The sequence below is a fragment of the Bombina bombina genome, chromosome 9, assembly GCF_027579735.1.
Source record: "Bombina bombina isolate aBomBom1 chromosome 9, aBomBom1.pri, whole genome shotgun sequence".
Classification (NCBI taxonomy): Eukaryota; Metazoa; Chordata; class Amphibia; order Anura; family Bombinatoridae; genus Bombina; species Bombina bombina.
In genome coordinates this window covers 191211845-191224410 of record NC_069507.1, presented here as the reverse complement: position 1 = coordinate 191224410, position 12566 = coordinate 191211845, and the positions used below count along the sequence as shown (strand labels likewise).

At 37.6% G+C, this 12566-nt stretch overlaps 1 protein-coding gene across 1 annotated transcript in view; it reads left to right on the top strand.

Moving 5' to 3' along the window:
* CNNM1 (cyclin and CBS domain divalent metal cation transport mediator 1) overlaps window positions 1-12566 on the top strand; it is a 421587-nt gene that overhangs the window by 23701 nt on the left and 385320 nt on the right. Inside the window, exon 2 of the mRNA XM_053692543.1 lies at window positions 242-385. Within this exon, the coding sequence (XP_053548518.1) occupies window positions 242-385 (144 nt within the window). The remainder of the gene's footprint in view (window positions 1-241; window positions 386-12566) is intronic.

Below are 12566 nucleotides of genomic sequence, written 5' to 3'. Positions count from 1 at the left end.
TTAGCACTTACTTTCAACATGTAATATGTGCGCAAGTTAACACAGGTTAACACAAGTTAACACAGGCTCGATTTTTCAATAACGCACCACTTGTAATCTAGCCCTATGTGTTTAATCCCTTTGCTGGGGTTAAACTCATAGCATTACATCATTGCCAGTGTTAGCATTGCGTTCTCTAACAGCTTAATTTTAACACTATAATTGCTCTTTAATAACTTTTTCTTTTGTTTTGAAACTACAGGTAAATCACATCTGGCACTAGTTCAGAGAGTTAATAATGAAGGAGAAGGAGATCCATTTTATGAAGTGATGGGCATTGTCACACTAGAGGACATTATAGAAGAAATCATTAAATCAGAAATCCTCGATGAAACAGATCTATATAGTAAGTACAGCTAACTTATTTAAAGAGGTATGTTACCTCTTTTAAAAAATAAATACATTTATTTGCTGTTATTGTGGAACTACTTCATTTACCTAAAATTGTGTATTCCTCCTTAATTTTTTTGTTTTACAATAAATATTTAAAGGACCATTAAATACAGTATATTTGAATAATGAACAACTGCATAATAAAAAGACAATGCAAAAGAGCTAAGGCCCTGGTATTTAAAGCATTGACAGACCCGTGAGAAACTGCCTTTCTGGCCTCGTCGGCCTCGCTGTCCGTTTGTCTGTCGATATATTCTAAAAAAGGGGGCGGACCCACAAAGTGCAGATGAATGGTGATGTGTCTCCCATAGGAAATAATAGGGATTGCGGCTTCTGCAACAGTCTGCTGACATCGCCAGTTGTCGGCACTTTCAGCAGGCGGTGGGGGAGGGCGTATTTTAAGTGTTCCTACACAGCACAGACAGTGCATTCACTGAAACCAAACACACTTTTCTGTATAGGAGCACCTCAAATAATGCTTGTGTAACCTATCTTCAACTACACTACCTGTCTCACACTGGAAAGTCTCACCACTGAAAGGTGGCGAGACAAACATGACTTTGCTATACCTAACTAATAAAGACAAAAAACCCCCTTCCTATTATAACTATTGGAGCTATTTTGATACGTGTATATACAATGTTTAAATTATATGCATTTTTCTGTAAAATACATATTAATTTTAGTATTGTATAGCGTTTAAACATGAGTAAAATCTATACAATACTTAAATTAATATGAATTATACAGGAAAATGCATATAATTATTAACCCCTTATGCGTCCTCACCCCCAGTGCAACCTAATTCACTACACTATTAAACCCATAACCTCTTAACTTAACCACCACCTAAACTTTTAACTCCTAAAACACCACAAGCCGCCACTGCGAATACCCCCTAACCTATTAACCCCTAAAACGCCACAACCCCCAACGCAAACTAGCCCTAAACTACTTAACTACCTAACAGCTAACCCCACAGACCCCTAACCTAACACCCCCTAACTTACACAAAATAACAAACACTTAAATTACACAAGAAAAAAACATTACCAAAAAACAAAGCAGTACAAAAAAACCTGCCAAAACCCAAAACCTATCCTAAAACTAAAGTTAAAAAATGCCCACCCCAAAATAAAAAACCCTATACTAATACTTAAACTTACTCTAACAATTTCCCTGAAAAGGGCATTTTGTAGGGCATTGCCCCAAAGGGATTAAGCCCAATTCTAAAAATAAAAAGCAGAATTTGGTAGGGCATTGCCCTAAAGTGAATATAGCACTTTTGCCCATCAAAATAAAAGAAGCCCTATTCTAAAAAAAATCCTAAATTAAAAAAAATAATGTATCCTAAAAAAAGATTGCCCTGAAAATTGCATTTGGTTGAGCATTGCCCATAGAAGGGCATTTGGTAGGGCAGTGCCCTAAAGTAAACATAGCTCTTTTGCCCATAACAAAAAAACACAAAAAACCCTATTCTAAAAAAATCCTAAATTAAAAAACAACAACTTTATTTTTACACTTACAACTGTATATTCCCTTTTACTTCTGGACCCTGCATAAGTCCCAAATTTATTAAATGAGAATGCATAGTACTGCTGTTTTAAAAGTATACTCAATATGTCTTATTGTATAAATATATTTGTGGTGGTATTCTAGTGTCTGTGTTAATGAACTGTGTTTATTATTATGAAGCAGACAGGAACTGTCCCCTCTTCTTTACAGTTAGATCCTTTAGGAGGGAGATCCACAGATCATTTGTACTCTCAAACAAAATGTGTGCTTTGCAAACTTGTTTCTGCACTCCTCCAGCTCAACATTGCAATGTTGTTTGAATCAAATTGTGCAGTCTAATATGGAAGTAATGCTGCTTTCTTCTCTAAAGGGCTTTGCCCCTCCCCTCTTGTGTGCTGGGAGGTTCATGGATTTTGCAATTCCTACAGTACAGCCTACTGTAGATATGTGTGATCCTACTGTTTCTCACATGAATAGGTCAACTCCAGACTTATTTAAAGATTCAAATTTAGAATGTTCTGAATTTTCATCTTAGGGAGAATTAAACTGATGATCACGATTCTACTGATCAGGACACAGAGACTTCTTTCATGTCTAAGGTTGAAGACTTACGTTGTGGGAGGTATTGCAAACTTTAGGGGTTCAAGACCCTAAGTTATCAGATGAACTATCTGTCAAACAACTTGATTTGATTTTTAAACCCTCTGCAAAGTCACCTGATGTTTTTCCTGTTCCAGGGGCTATCTGAGATCATTTCCAAAGAATGGTCCAAGCCAGGAACTCCTTTTACTCCTTCTACCAAGTTTCAAATTATGTTTCCAATGTCGATCTTTGGGAATCTATTCAAAATGTAGATCTCTACTTTAGCTAATCGTAGAACAATTTTCTTAGAAGATAACACTTCTTTCAGAGACCCTATTGGTAGAGCCCATCGCTGGAGGGGGATTGGAGGTGGGTGGGAGGGGTGGGACCGCTAAGCTACGAAAAAAAGCATAAGAGTGGCAGTGAGTGGGCAGGAAGGGGGGATGCAGGGAGAGGGGGCTCCTGTTTTAAAAAGTGGGGTAGATGGTGGGAAATAGATTTGGGAGGGGGAGGGGTAGGGTAATGAGGGGAGGGCAGCTACAATACAGAAAAACATTTTTGTTTAAAAAAAAAAAAAAATCTAAAAACTGCAGCAAACTCTGTACTGGCAGACAGCTGCCAGTACCTAAGATGGTGGCAAATAGGTAGAGGGGTCAGGCTTAGAGAGCTGTTTGGGGAGTATCCTACACTGCAGAAAATATATATAAAAAAATAAAATCAAAAATACTTTTATTTTAGTACTGGCAGGCTTTCTGCCAGTACTTAAGATGGGGGTGACCATTTTGAGGTAGGGGAGGGAAGAGAGCTGTTTGAGAGGGATTAGGGAGGGATCAGGGGGTGGGATGTGTCAGGTGGGAGGGTAATCTATACACTAAAGCTAAAATTAACCCTACATGGCGTCACTTGCATTCAAGTTCCAGTGTACGGCGAAGACCGTATGAAGACGATGCTCCGCGCCGGATGTCTTCAGGATGGACCCACTCCGCGCGGGATGGATGAAGATAGAAGATGCCATCTGGATAAAGATAGAAGATGCCGTCTGGATGAAGACTTCTTGTTGTCTGGATGAGGACTTCGCCGCCTGGATGAAGATAGAAGAGGCTGCCTGTATGAAGACTTCTTACCGCATGGATGATGACTTCTCCGGCTGGATGGATCCTTCAAGCGGGACTTCAAGAACTGTAAGTGGATCGTCGGGGGTTAGTGTTAGTTTTTTTTAAGGGTTTTTTGGGTGGGTTTTATTCTTAGTTTAGGGTCTGGGCAGTAAAAGAGCTAAATGCCCATACAAATGCCCTTTTCAGGGCAATGGGTATCTTTGGTTATTTTAGATAGTTATTTTATTTGTGGGGGTTGGTTGTGGTGGTGGTGGGTTTTACTGTTGGGGGTTGTTTGTATTTTTTTACAGGTAAAAGAGCTGATATCTTTGGGGCAATGCCCCACAAAAGGCCCTTTTAAGGACTATTGGTAGTTTATTGTAGGCTAGGGTTTTGTTTTATGTTGGGGGGGGGGGGCTTTTTTAGTTTTGATAATTTGGTTTGTTATTTTTAGTAATTTAGTGTTTGTTTGTTTTTTGATAATTTTTAATAATGTTTAATTGTAGATTTAAATAATTTTAGTAGGGTTAGGTTTTTTAATATGTAATTAATTTTATTTAATTGGTAGTTTAATGTAATTATAGTATAATAGTTAGGGTAGGCTAATTAATAGTTTAAAATTAGTTTATTTTAATTCTACAGGTACGTTTTAATTTTAATTTAAAGTTAAGGGGTTGTTAGGTTTAGGGGTTAATAGCTTAATTTAGTTTTTGCGATGTGGGGGTTGATGGTTTAGGGGTTAATAGGTTTAGTTAGTGGTGGTGATGTGGGAGGCCAGAGGTTTAGGGGTTAATACGTTTATTTAGGTTGCAGCAGTGTTGTGGAACGGCGGGATAGGGGTTAATAACTTTATTCATGTTGCGGCGGGGTCGGGTAGTGGCTGGATAGGGGTTAATAAGTTTATTTATGTTGCGGCGGGGTCGGGGAGCAGAGGGATAGGGGTTAAACATTTTAGTATAGTGGCAGCGTTTAGTGAAATGGTATAAATAAAGTTGGGAAAAACACGAATAGACGCGAGATCGATGACTGTTAGTTAACAACAGTCTGATGCTCATCGCCCCGTTCTTGGTGCTCGTGTTTTTGACGTCTTTTTTTATAAATAAGGAGAGCGTATTAAGATCGCGGCCGCGATGTTAGGCGAATGCAACATTGTTGACGCTTTGATAGATATCCCCCTAAGTGACTAGTGATTTAAATAAATTTGATTTAAATCAAATCCACCCTGTGCCAAGCTACAATAAACGTCACTTCGATTGGTAGCAAAGTGCATGGAAGTAGTCGGTCTGATGGTAGCAGCCTTAGATGCCATTCCTTTGATTCAATTTAATTTATGTCCCCTTCACCTATGCATGCTAAAACAGTGGAGTATGGATTACAATTGAGTGTCTCAAAAGATTTTTTCTGATTGCAAAGTAAAGCAGTAACTTCCTAGTGGATCAATCACCAATCAATCTCACTGGGAGAATCCTTCATTTGTTCATCTTTGGTAATAATTACCACAGATGCCAGTCTGTTGGGCTGGGGTGCTTTCTAGGGATTTGAAGAGTGGACCGGATCATTAATACTGTTTTCTTCTATAGGAAGCAACTTTTTGAGTGCTGAGGTACTGTCGACTTTTCTCTCCAGTTCATTCCTCTGTTCTGAGTGGAACCTGTCCTGTGAAACCGCTGTATGGTCTTGCTCACTATGCTGCAGCTCAATTTCAGGGTCTTGGCAATCTTCTTATAGCCTAGACCATCTTTATGTAGAGCAACAGTTCTTTTTTTTAGATCTATAGAGAGTTCTTTGTCATGAGGTGCCATGTTGAACTTCCAGTGGCCAGTATGAGAGAGTGTGAGAGTAATAACACCAAATTTAACACACATGTTACCCATTCACACCTGAGACCTTGTAACACTAACGAGTCATATGACACCAGGGAGGGAAAAAGGCTAATTGGACCCAATTTGGACATTTCCACTTAGGGATGTACTCACGTTTGCTGCCAACGGTTTAGACTTTAATGGCTGTGTGTTGAGTTATTTTGAGGGGACAGCAAATTTACACTGTTATACAGGCTGTACACTCACTACTTTACATTGTAGCAAAGTGTCATTTCTTCAGTGTTGTCACATGATAATATATAATAAAATATTTACAAAAATGTGAGGGGTGTACTCACTTTTGTGAGATACTATATATACATATATATATATATATATTTATAAATCAATGTAAATATTTGCATAGGAAACTAGCACATCTAGGCAAGATTCCCCACTCGCTTTTTCCCAGAAATACCTCATATACAATGTTACCATTGCACAAGAGAATTCTGGGTAAAATATGCAAATTAGATATGCAAATTCTCAGTTTTTTTTGCTTCAAAATACTGTTTTAACACAGCTATCCTTTTAACAGGATTATTATAGCAAACCAGAAATCACTCACTATACAGCCTGTTTCGTTCTTTGTGGAACTCATCAGTAGGAGATTTCTGGTTGCTGCATTGGTAAAGCTATTTTCACGGTTAAACCAAAATTCATTAAAATTAAGGGGGGAGATAAAAAACTGAAATTAAAATCCTCCATGTCTCAAAATTGAATCAATGTAAATATTTGCATAGGAAACCAGCACATCTAGGCAAGATTCCCCGCTCGCTTTTTCCCAGAAATACCTCATATACATATACTGATGAGTTCCAAAAAGAACGAAACAGGCTGTATAGTGAGTGATTTCTGTTTTGCTGTAATAATCCTGTTAAAAGGATAGCTGTGTTAAAACAGTATTTTGAAGCAAAAAAACTGAGAATTTGCATATCGAATTTGCATATCTTACCCAGAATTCTCTTGTGCAATTATTAACATTGTATATGAGGTGTTTCTGGGAAAAAGTGAGCGGGGAATCTTGCCTAGATGTGCTAGTTTCCTATGCAAATATTTACATTGATTTAATTTTGAGACATGGAGGATTTTAATTTCAGTTTTTTATCTCCCCCTTAATTTTAATGAAATATATATATATATATATATATATATATATTGTGGACTTAGTGTGCATAGAGGCTCTTCCCCTATGAAAACCCTTTCTTTATTGCGCAATTTTGTTTAACGGTCTCTTAGAAAGATAATAAGCAGCAAGGAAACGGGGTAACAAATTACATTTTTTTTTTTTTAAAGTTTTATTGATCATTATAAATTAAACAAACATTGTTAGGAGACACAGCTCCCATACAATACAATTCTATTACATCATAGATTCACATTATTACATATCGAATAAAATTAACAATCATCCTAACTGTATAATTGTTTTTCAAATTCTTACTACTTAAATTATCTTAACCATAGTAAAGAGGAGAAAAAAAAAAGAGAAGAAAAAAAAGAGAAGGAAAAGAAGGATATAGGACAAAAAAAACAAAACATAAAGAGGAAGACCATTATCCTTTGGTTACGTTAATCTAGTAGAAAGGAAACCTGCTCTCCTAGTTATAAACTTGTTACAATATTCAATACATTATAATCTTCTTGTCAAACTGGTTAAACTAATCCGTAAAAAAGCTACAGACATAGCAAGGGGTGGACCAAATAGTAAGGAAAAGAGGGTAGGGAGAATTGACTAATAATTAAAGGGAAAATAAGTTAAAGAGAAAAGAAGAAGAAAGAACCCTTCTTCTTCACAGAAGGGCCCTAATAGTGTGTGAACTGTTACCTTTACCTAAGTCCCTAGAATCTTCGACCTCCTTAATATATGTCATTTATCTCTTTTAGAATATAGATTAAACTGAGAAAATTTTCTACAACAAAACTACTCTTGACAAGTATATCGGAAAAATACGTCTATTGATTAAATCTCCTCTACTGCTTCCAGGTTTGAAACGTATACCAATTCCCAATTGTATCTTATATAAATTAGATTAACTTATATTATCACGAAGCTATATTGTAAAGGTGATGGACATCAGAATCAGGTAGGGGGGAGAGGGGGTGGTATGAGGGGAAAGGAAGATAAAAAAAAAAAAAAAAAAATTACAAAGGGGGGAGGCGGATACAGATCCCACCACTCCCCTATTCGTTGCAGAACCATAGTCTAGGGAAGAGACCACGTTCTATTTGGTGTTGCAGCCAGGGGGAAGATTTAAAATGTGACACCGCCTGTTTTTGTAGGTCCATAGGGAGTGAAATAATGTAGATCTTCCATTTACTGAAAAATCTGGAAACTTGTTTGGGATTAATAGATCTTGTATTATATTGCTCCAGCACCATTTGATACTGAACTTCTTTCAAAAAATCTGTGAATTTGAGTGGTTTGTGGTTCCTCCAATTCCTTAAAATTAGATTGCGGGCTGTCAGAACAAATAAATTAATAAGTCTATTGTTAGGAAGGGCAATGTTATATTTACATAGAAACAGTAACTGATATAGCGTCAGTTTAACCCTAGTCCCCATTATCTTAGAGGCCCAGAAATTAATCTTCTGCCAAAATTGGGATATTTTGGGACAGGCCCAAAAAGAATGTATGTAATCTGTGCATTCCTTACTACATTTGGGACAATTCCTACTCTCCCAACTCCATTTTGCCAGCCTAGCTGGAGTAAGATAAGCCCTGTTTACTAATTTTATGTGGGATTCTTTCCATGTATGCATATAAGTTGCCCTAGCTGCCAGCGAGATGCACTGTGTTATAACCTCACTCTCTACTCTCAGTTTTTCTTTTGCCCATTTTGCTGAAATATCTGCAAGGTTATTCTGGCCCCCAAATTTCATGATAGCCTGGTATACTTGGGAGATCGTATTCACCCCACCACGATATTGTGAAATTATTTGCTTCAGGTATTTAGTATCTATCCCCGGCCCTGTATCTAATCTCAATTTCTCCACCCAGTGCCTAATTTGCAAATATGCAAAAAAACTCGACCTAGGGAGATGAAATTGCTGAACAATGTTCTCAAACGAACGGAGTCTCAAATTTTCACCTTCACATATCTGTATTACATAATTTACTCCACGTTTAGCCCATAGCTCAAAAACCGAGGGTTCACAAGCAATTGGGAAACTCGGGTTACCAATTAAAGGTAAAAATTCTGATTTTCTAAAATCTACTCCCAGTTCCTTACATATTTTCTGCCATACATATACAATATACTTAAAAGTAAACATCTGATATACTTGATCTGGAAGTTTATTTGCCGTATGATGAAGAATCGACTTTAAACTGAAAGGTTTTATCAATGCGGATTCTATCTCGTAAAACGAGATGAGGCCCTTTTCGGTAATCCAATCCAGAGCAAATTTGGCTACTGTAGCATAGTTATAGAATTTTATATTGGGGCACGCCATGCCTCCAAAAACTTTAGGGAGTGTTAATTTAAATAATGAAATCCGTGGTTTCTTGCCATGCCAAATAAACTGGTTAAATGCCCTGTTAAGGGTATCTAAGTCTTTCTTGTATAACAGAAGCGGTAGATTCTGCAAAAAATATAAGAGCTTAGGAAATAGCACCACTTTAATTAACATAATTTGAGCAGTAAGGGATAGAGGGAGATTACCCCAGTTCTGCAATTTCAGAGCCAAGCCCTTAATACACTTCTTAAAGTTCAGCTCGTACCACCTTTTGGGGTCCCTACTCAAAATAATTCCTAAATACGCTATCTGAGAGGATTCTAAAAATGGATGGTTACAGGGGATTAGAGGTTTGCGAATCCACATGATCTCTGATTTTTCGTAATTGATTTTATATCCTGAAAAGGAGCTGAAGAGATTACATAGTTCCAGTAATCGGGGAATAGCTATCCTTGAATTACTGAGAAAGAGCAGAAGGTCGTCTGCGAACAGAGATAGAACTAGCTTGTGTCCTCCCAATTGAATACCCTGAATTTCTCGCCTCAAAAGGATTGCAAGAGGTTCGAGAGATAGATTAAAGAGAAATGGGGACAAAGGGCACCCCTGACGAGTACCCCGCCCAAGAATAATTTTCTCAGTCAGTTCCCCATTAACTATAAGTGTGGAGGTTGGCCCCTTGTATAATTGTGTAATGAAATGTTGAAAAGAACCGGTTATACCAAATTTTCCTAGTGCTGTTATCAAGTGATCCCATATGATAGAATCAAACGCCTTTTCAGCGTCGATTGTGAGTATAGCAAGATCCGGTTTAGGGGAGGCCCTTTGTCTTTCTATTTTGTTCCAAAAGAAATCTAGGACCAGTTGTAATTTCCTAAGATTTTTAACGGGATTCCTACCCGTCATAAAACCCGTCTGGTCTGGGTGAACCAACTCTCCTAAAGGAGCTTTCAGTCTACTAGCCAGGATATATGTTAAGATTTTATAGTCCTGGTTCAAGAGTGATATGGGCCTGTATGATGTAGTTAGCTCTAGATCTTTGCCTTTCTTGGGAATTAAAACTATATTGGAAGCCGCGAATAGGGTAGATTGCGGTTTGTTCCTGATGAAATAATCGTTAAATAGATTAACTAAGACCGTTGGGATCTGATCAAGAAGTAGTTTATAAAATTCTGCCGGCAGGGAGTCTGGCCCCGGGGTTTTCCCTAACTTCAACTTCTGGATAGCATTTACAATTTCTTCAACAGTAAAGGGTTTGTTCAATTCTTGAAGGTCCTCTTTCTTAATTTGGGGCAAGGATAGCCCTTGCCAGAACTGTTGTTTTTAAACAATATTAATCTGTTTCTCCGCATATAGTTCTTGGTAAGTCTGGAAGAAGGCTTTTCTAATTGATGGGGGGTCAGTCACTCTAATATTCCTATAGTTGATTGCTGAAATATAGTTCTTCTGCTGTCTAATCTTAACTATCCTTGCTAAGTATTTAGCTGAAACCCCATGTACCCCAGTATATAAGGCCTTCAACTTTAGGTCCTCTGATACGGAGTGTTGTTTAAGAAAGAGATCATATATAGTTTTGCTATCTTTATATTTATGCCATAGCTCAGGCGAGGGGTTAACAAGATATCTCCTATAATTATTGCTTAAAGTGTTTGCTAATTGCTCCTCCCTTTTCCCCCAGATTGCCCTCATTCTTACTGTATACGCCTTAATCTTCCCTCTGAAAACTGCTTTTGCAGTTTCCCAGAGGATTTCTGTCTTATCTAAATAATCTTGGTTATCACTCACAAATTGATACCATCTCTTTTGGATCCATTTTTTAAAATGGGGATTGTTGTAAAGATATTGGGGGAAGAAAAACTTGTTTGCTGCAGGTACTTTACCACTTAGACCCAACTCTAAGGAAATGATAGCGTGATCAGAGATCACGATATCCTGAATTTCTGCCCGCATTTTCAATTTCAGCATATGCTTTGCAACTAAAAAGTAATCGATCCTCGAAAACGAGGCATGTGCCCAAGAGGCGCATGTATACTCCCGACGATCCGGGTTCTGTACTCGCCAAATATCTTGTAAAACCAAGCTTTTAGTAAATCTTTGAAGAATATCTGCTCCCCTAGCTTTCCTCAACACCCTCCTGGTCTTAGATCTATCCAATACCTGGGAAAAAGCCATATTAAAATCACCGATAACTATCAAATTTTTCCCAGAGTACAGAAACAATTTTAATCTTAATTCTTCCCAAAAACTTTTATCTAGCAGATTAGGGCCATATACATTACAAAAAATAAATTTAACACCATTTACTTCCATTTCCAAAATTTGGTACCTCCCGTTCTGATCATTTTCTACCATTATAATTTGGTAATCCAGTTGTTTACGAATTAATATGGCTAAACCTCTCTTAGATTTGTCAAATGGTGTGAATAGTACCTCCCCAACCCATTTTCTTTTAAGTTTAATAGCCTCCTTAGGTCTAAGATGGGTCTCTTGCATAAAAACTATATCAGGATTTTGGAGTCCAAGATGTCTAATAACCAATTTCCTTTTACTTGGGGATGAAATCCCTCCAATATTCCAAGATAAAAGTTTTAACTTAACCATTTAAGCCATCTGGGGGGTAAAAAGAGAGGAGAGAGAGACAACACACACAAAAAAAAAAAAAAAAAAAAAAAAAAAAAAAAAAGGGGGGGAGGAGGGAGGGAAACAGCTTTAAAAGTATACAAAGAAAATAAAAGGAATATATATTTATAAATAAAAAAGGGGAAGGTAAGAGAGGGGTCCCACCCTCCCTCCCTACAAGCGATACCACTATCCCACCTTTCCACCCTTCTAGGTTCTTTGTGATTGGATTCCCGTTCACAAAGCCAACTACCTTTATCATGTTTATCTCCATCTCTTTAGAGATCACCATTGTTTCCCTTTTTTAGACTCATTCTCTCAAGATAGATACCTTAGTTATATTCCTATACAAAATGACTTGATCTCTTCAGGCTTTGTAAAACTGTGAGTTTCACCATCTTTCTCTAATATCACCTTAGCTGGGTAAACTAATCTTGCCTTGAGATTGGCTTTAATCAAACGGGAACAGTATGGAGCCATTTCCCTGCGCTTACTTTGGGTCTCCAACGAAAAATCTTGAAATAATAGAATTTTGTTGGGTCCTATCATAATATTATTGTTCTTACGATATAGTCTAAGGATATGGAATTTATCTTGGAAATTTAGGAATTTGATGATAACAACTCTAGGTCTTGACTGTCCCTCTAAACTCCTTCTAGGCTGGCCCAATCTATGGGCTCTCTCTATCGGTATCCTTACGTTCTCTATATTGCTACCTACTAGTTTTGGGAGCTGAGTGGCAGCAAAATTAATCAGATCATGGTACTCCGCAGTTTCCGGTAGTCCCATGACCCTCAAGTTATTGCGCCTCGCCCTATCCTCTAACTCCTCGATTTTAGCTTGCACTGAAAGTTTAACATCATGTGCATTGGCCATCTGGTCTTGTATTGTAAGTCTGTCTTCTACATCAGATACTCTAGTCTCTACCTCGTTCATACGGATTGAAAACTGTTTAATTTCATTTGTGACAGTTACCATTTCTGATTTTAAAGCTTCAAATTGTGGC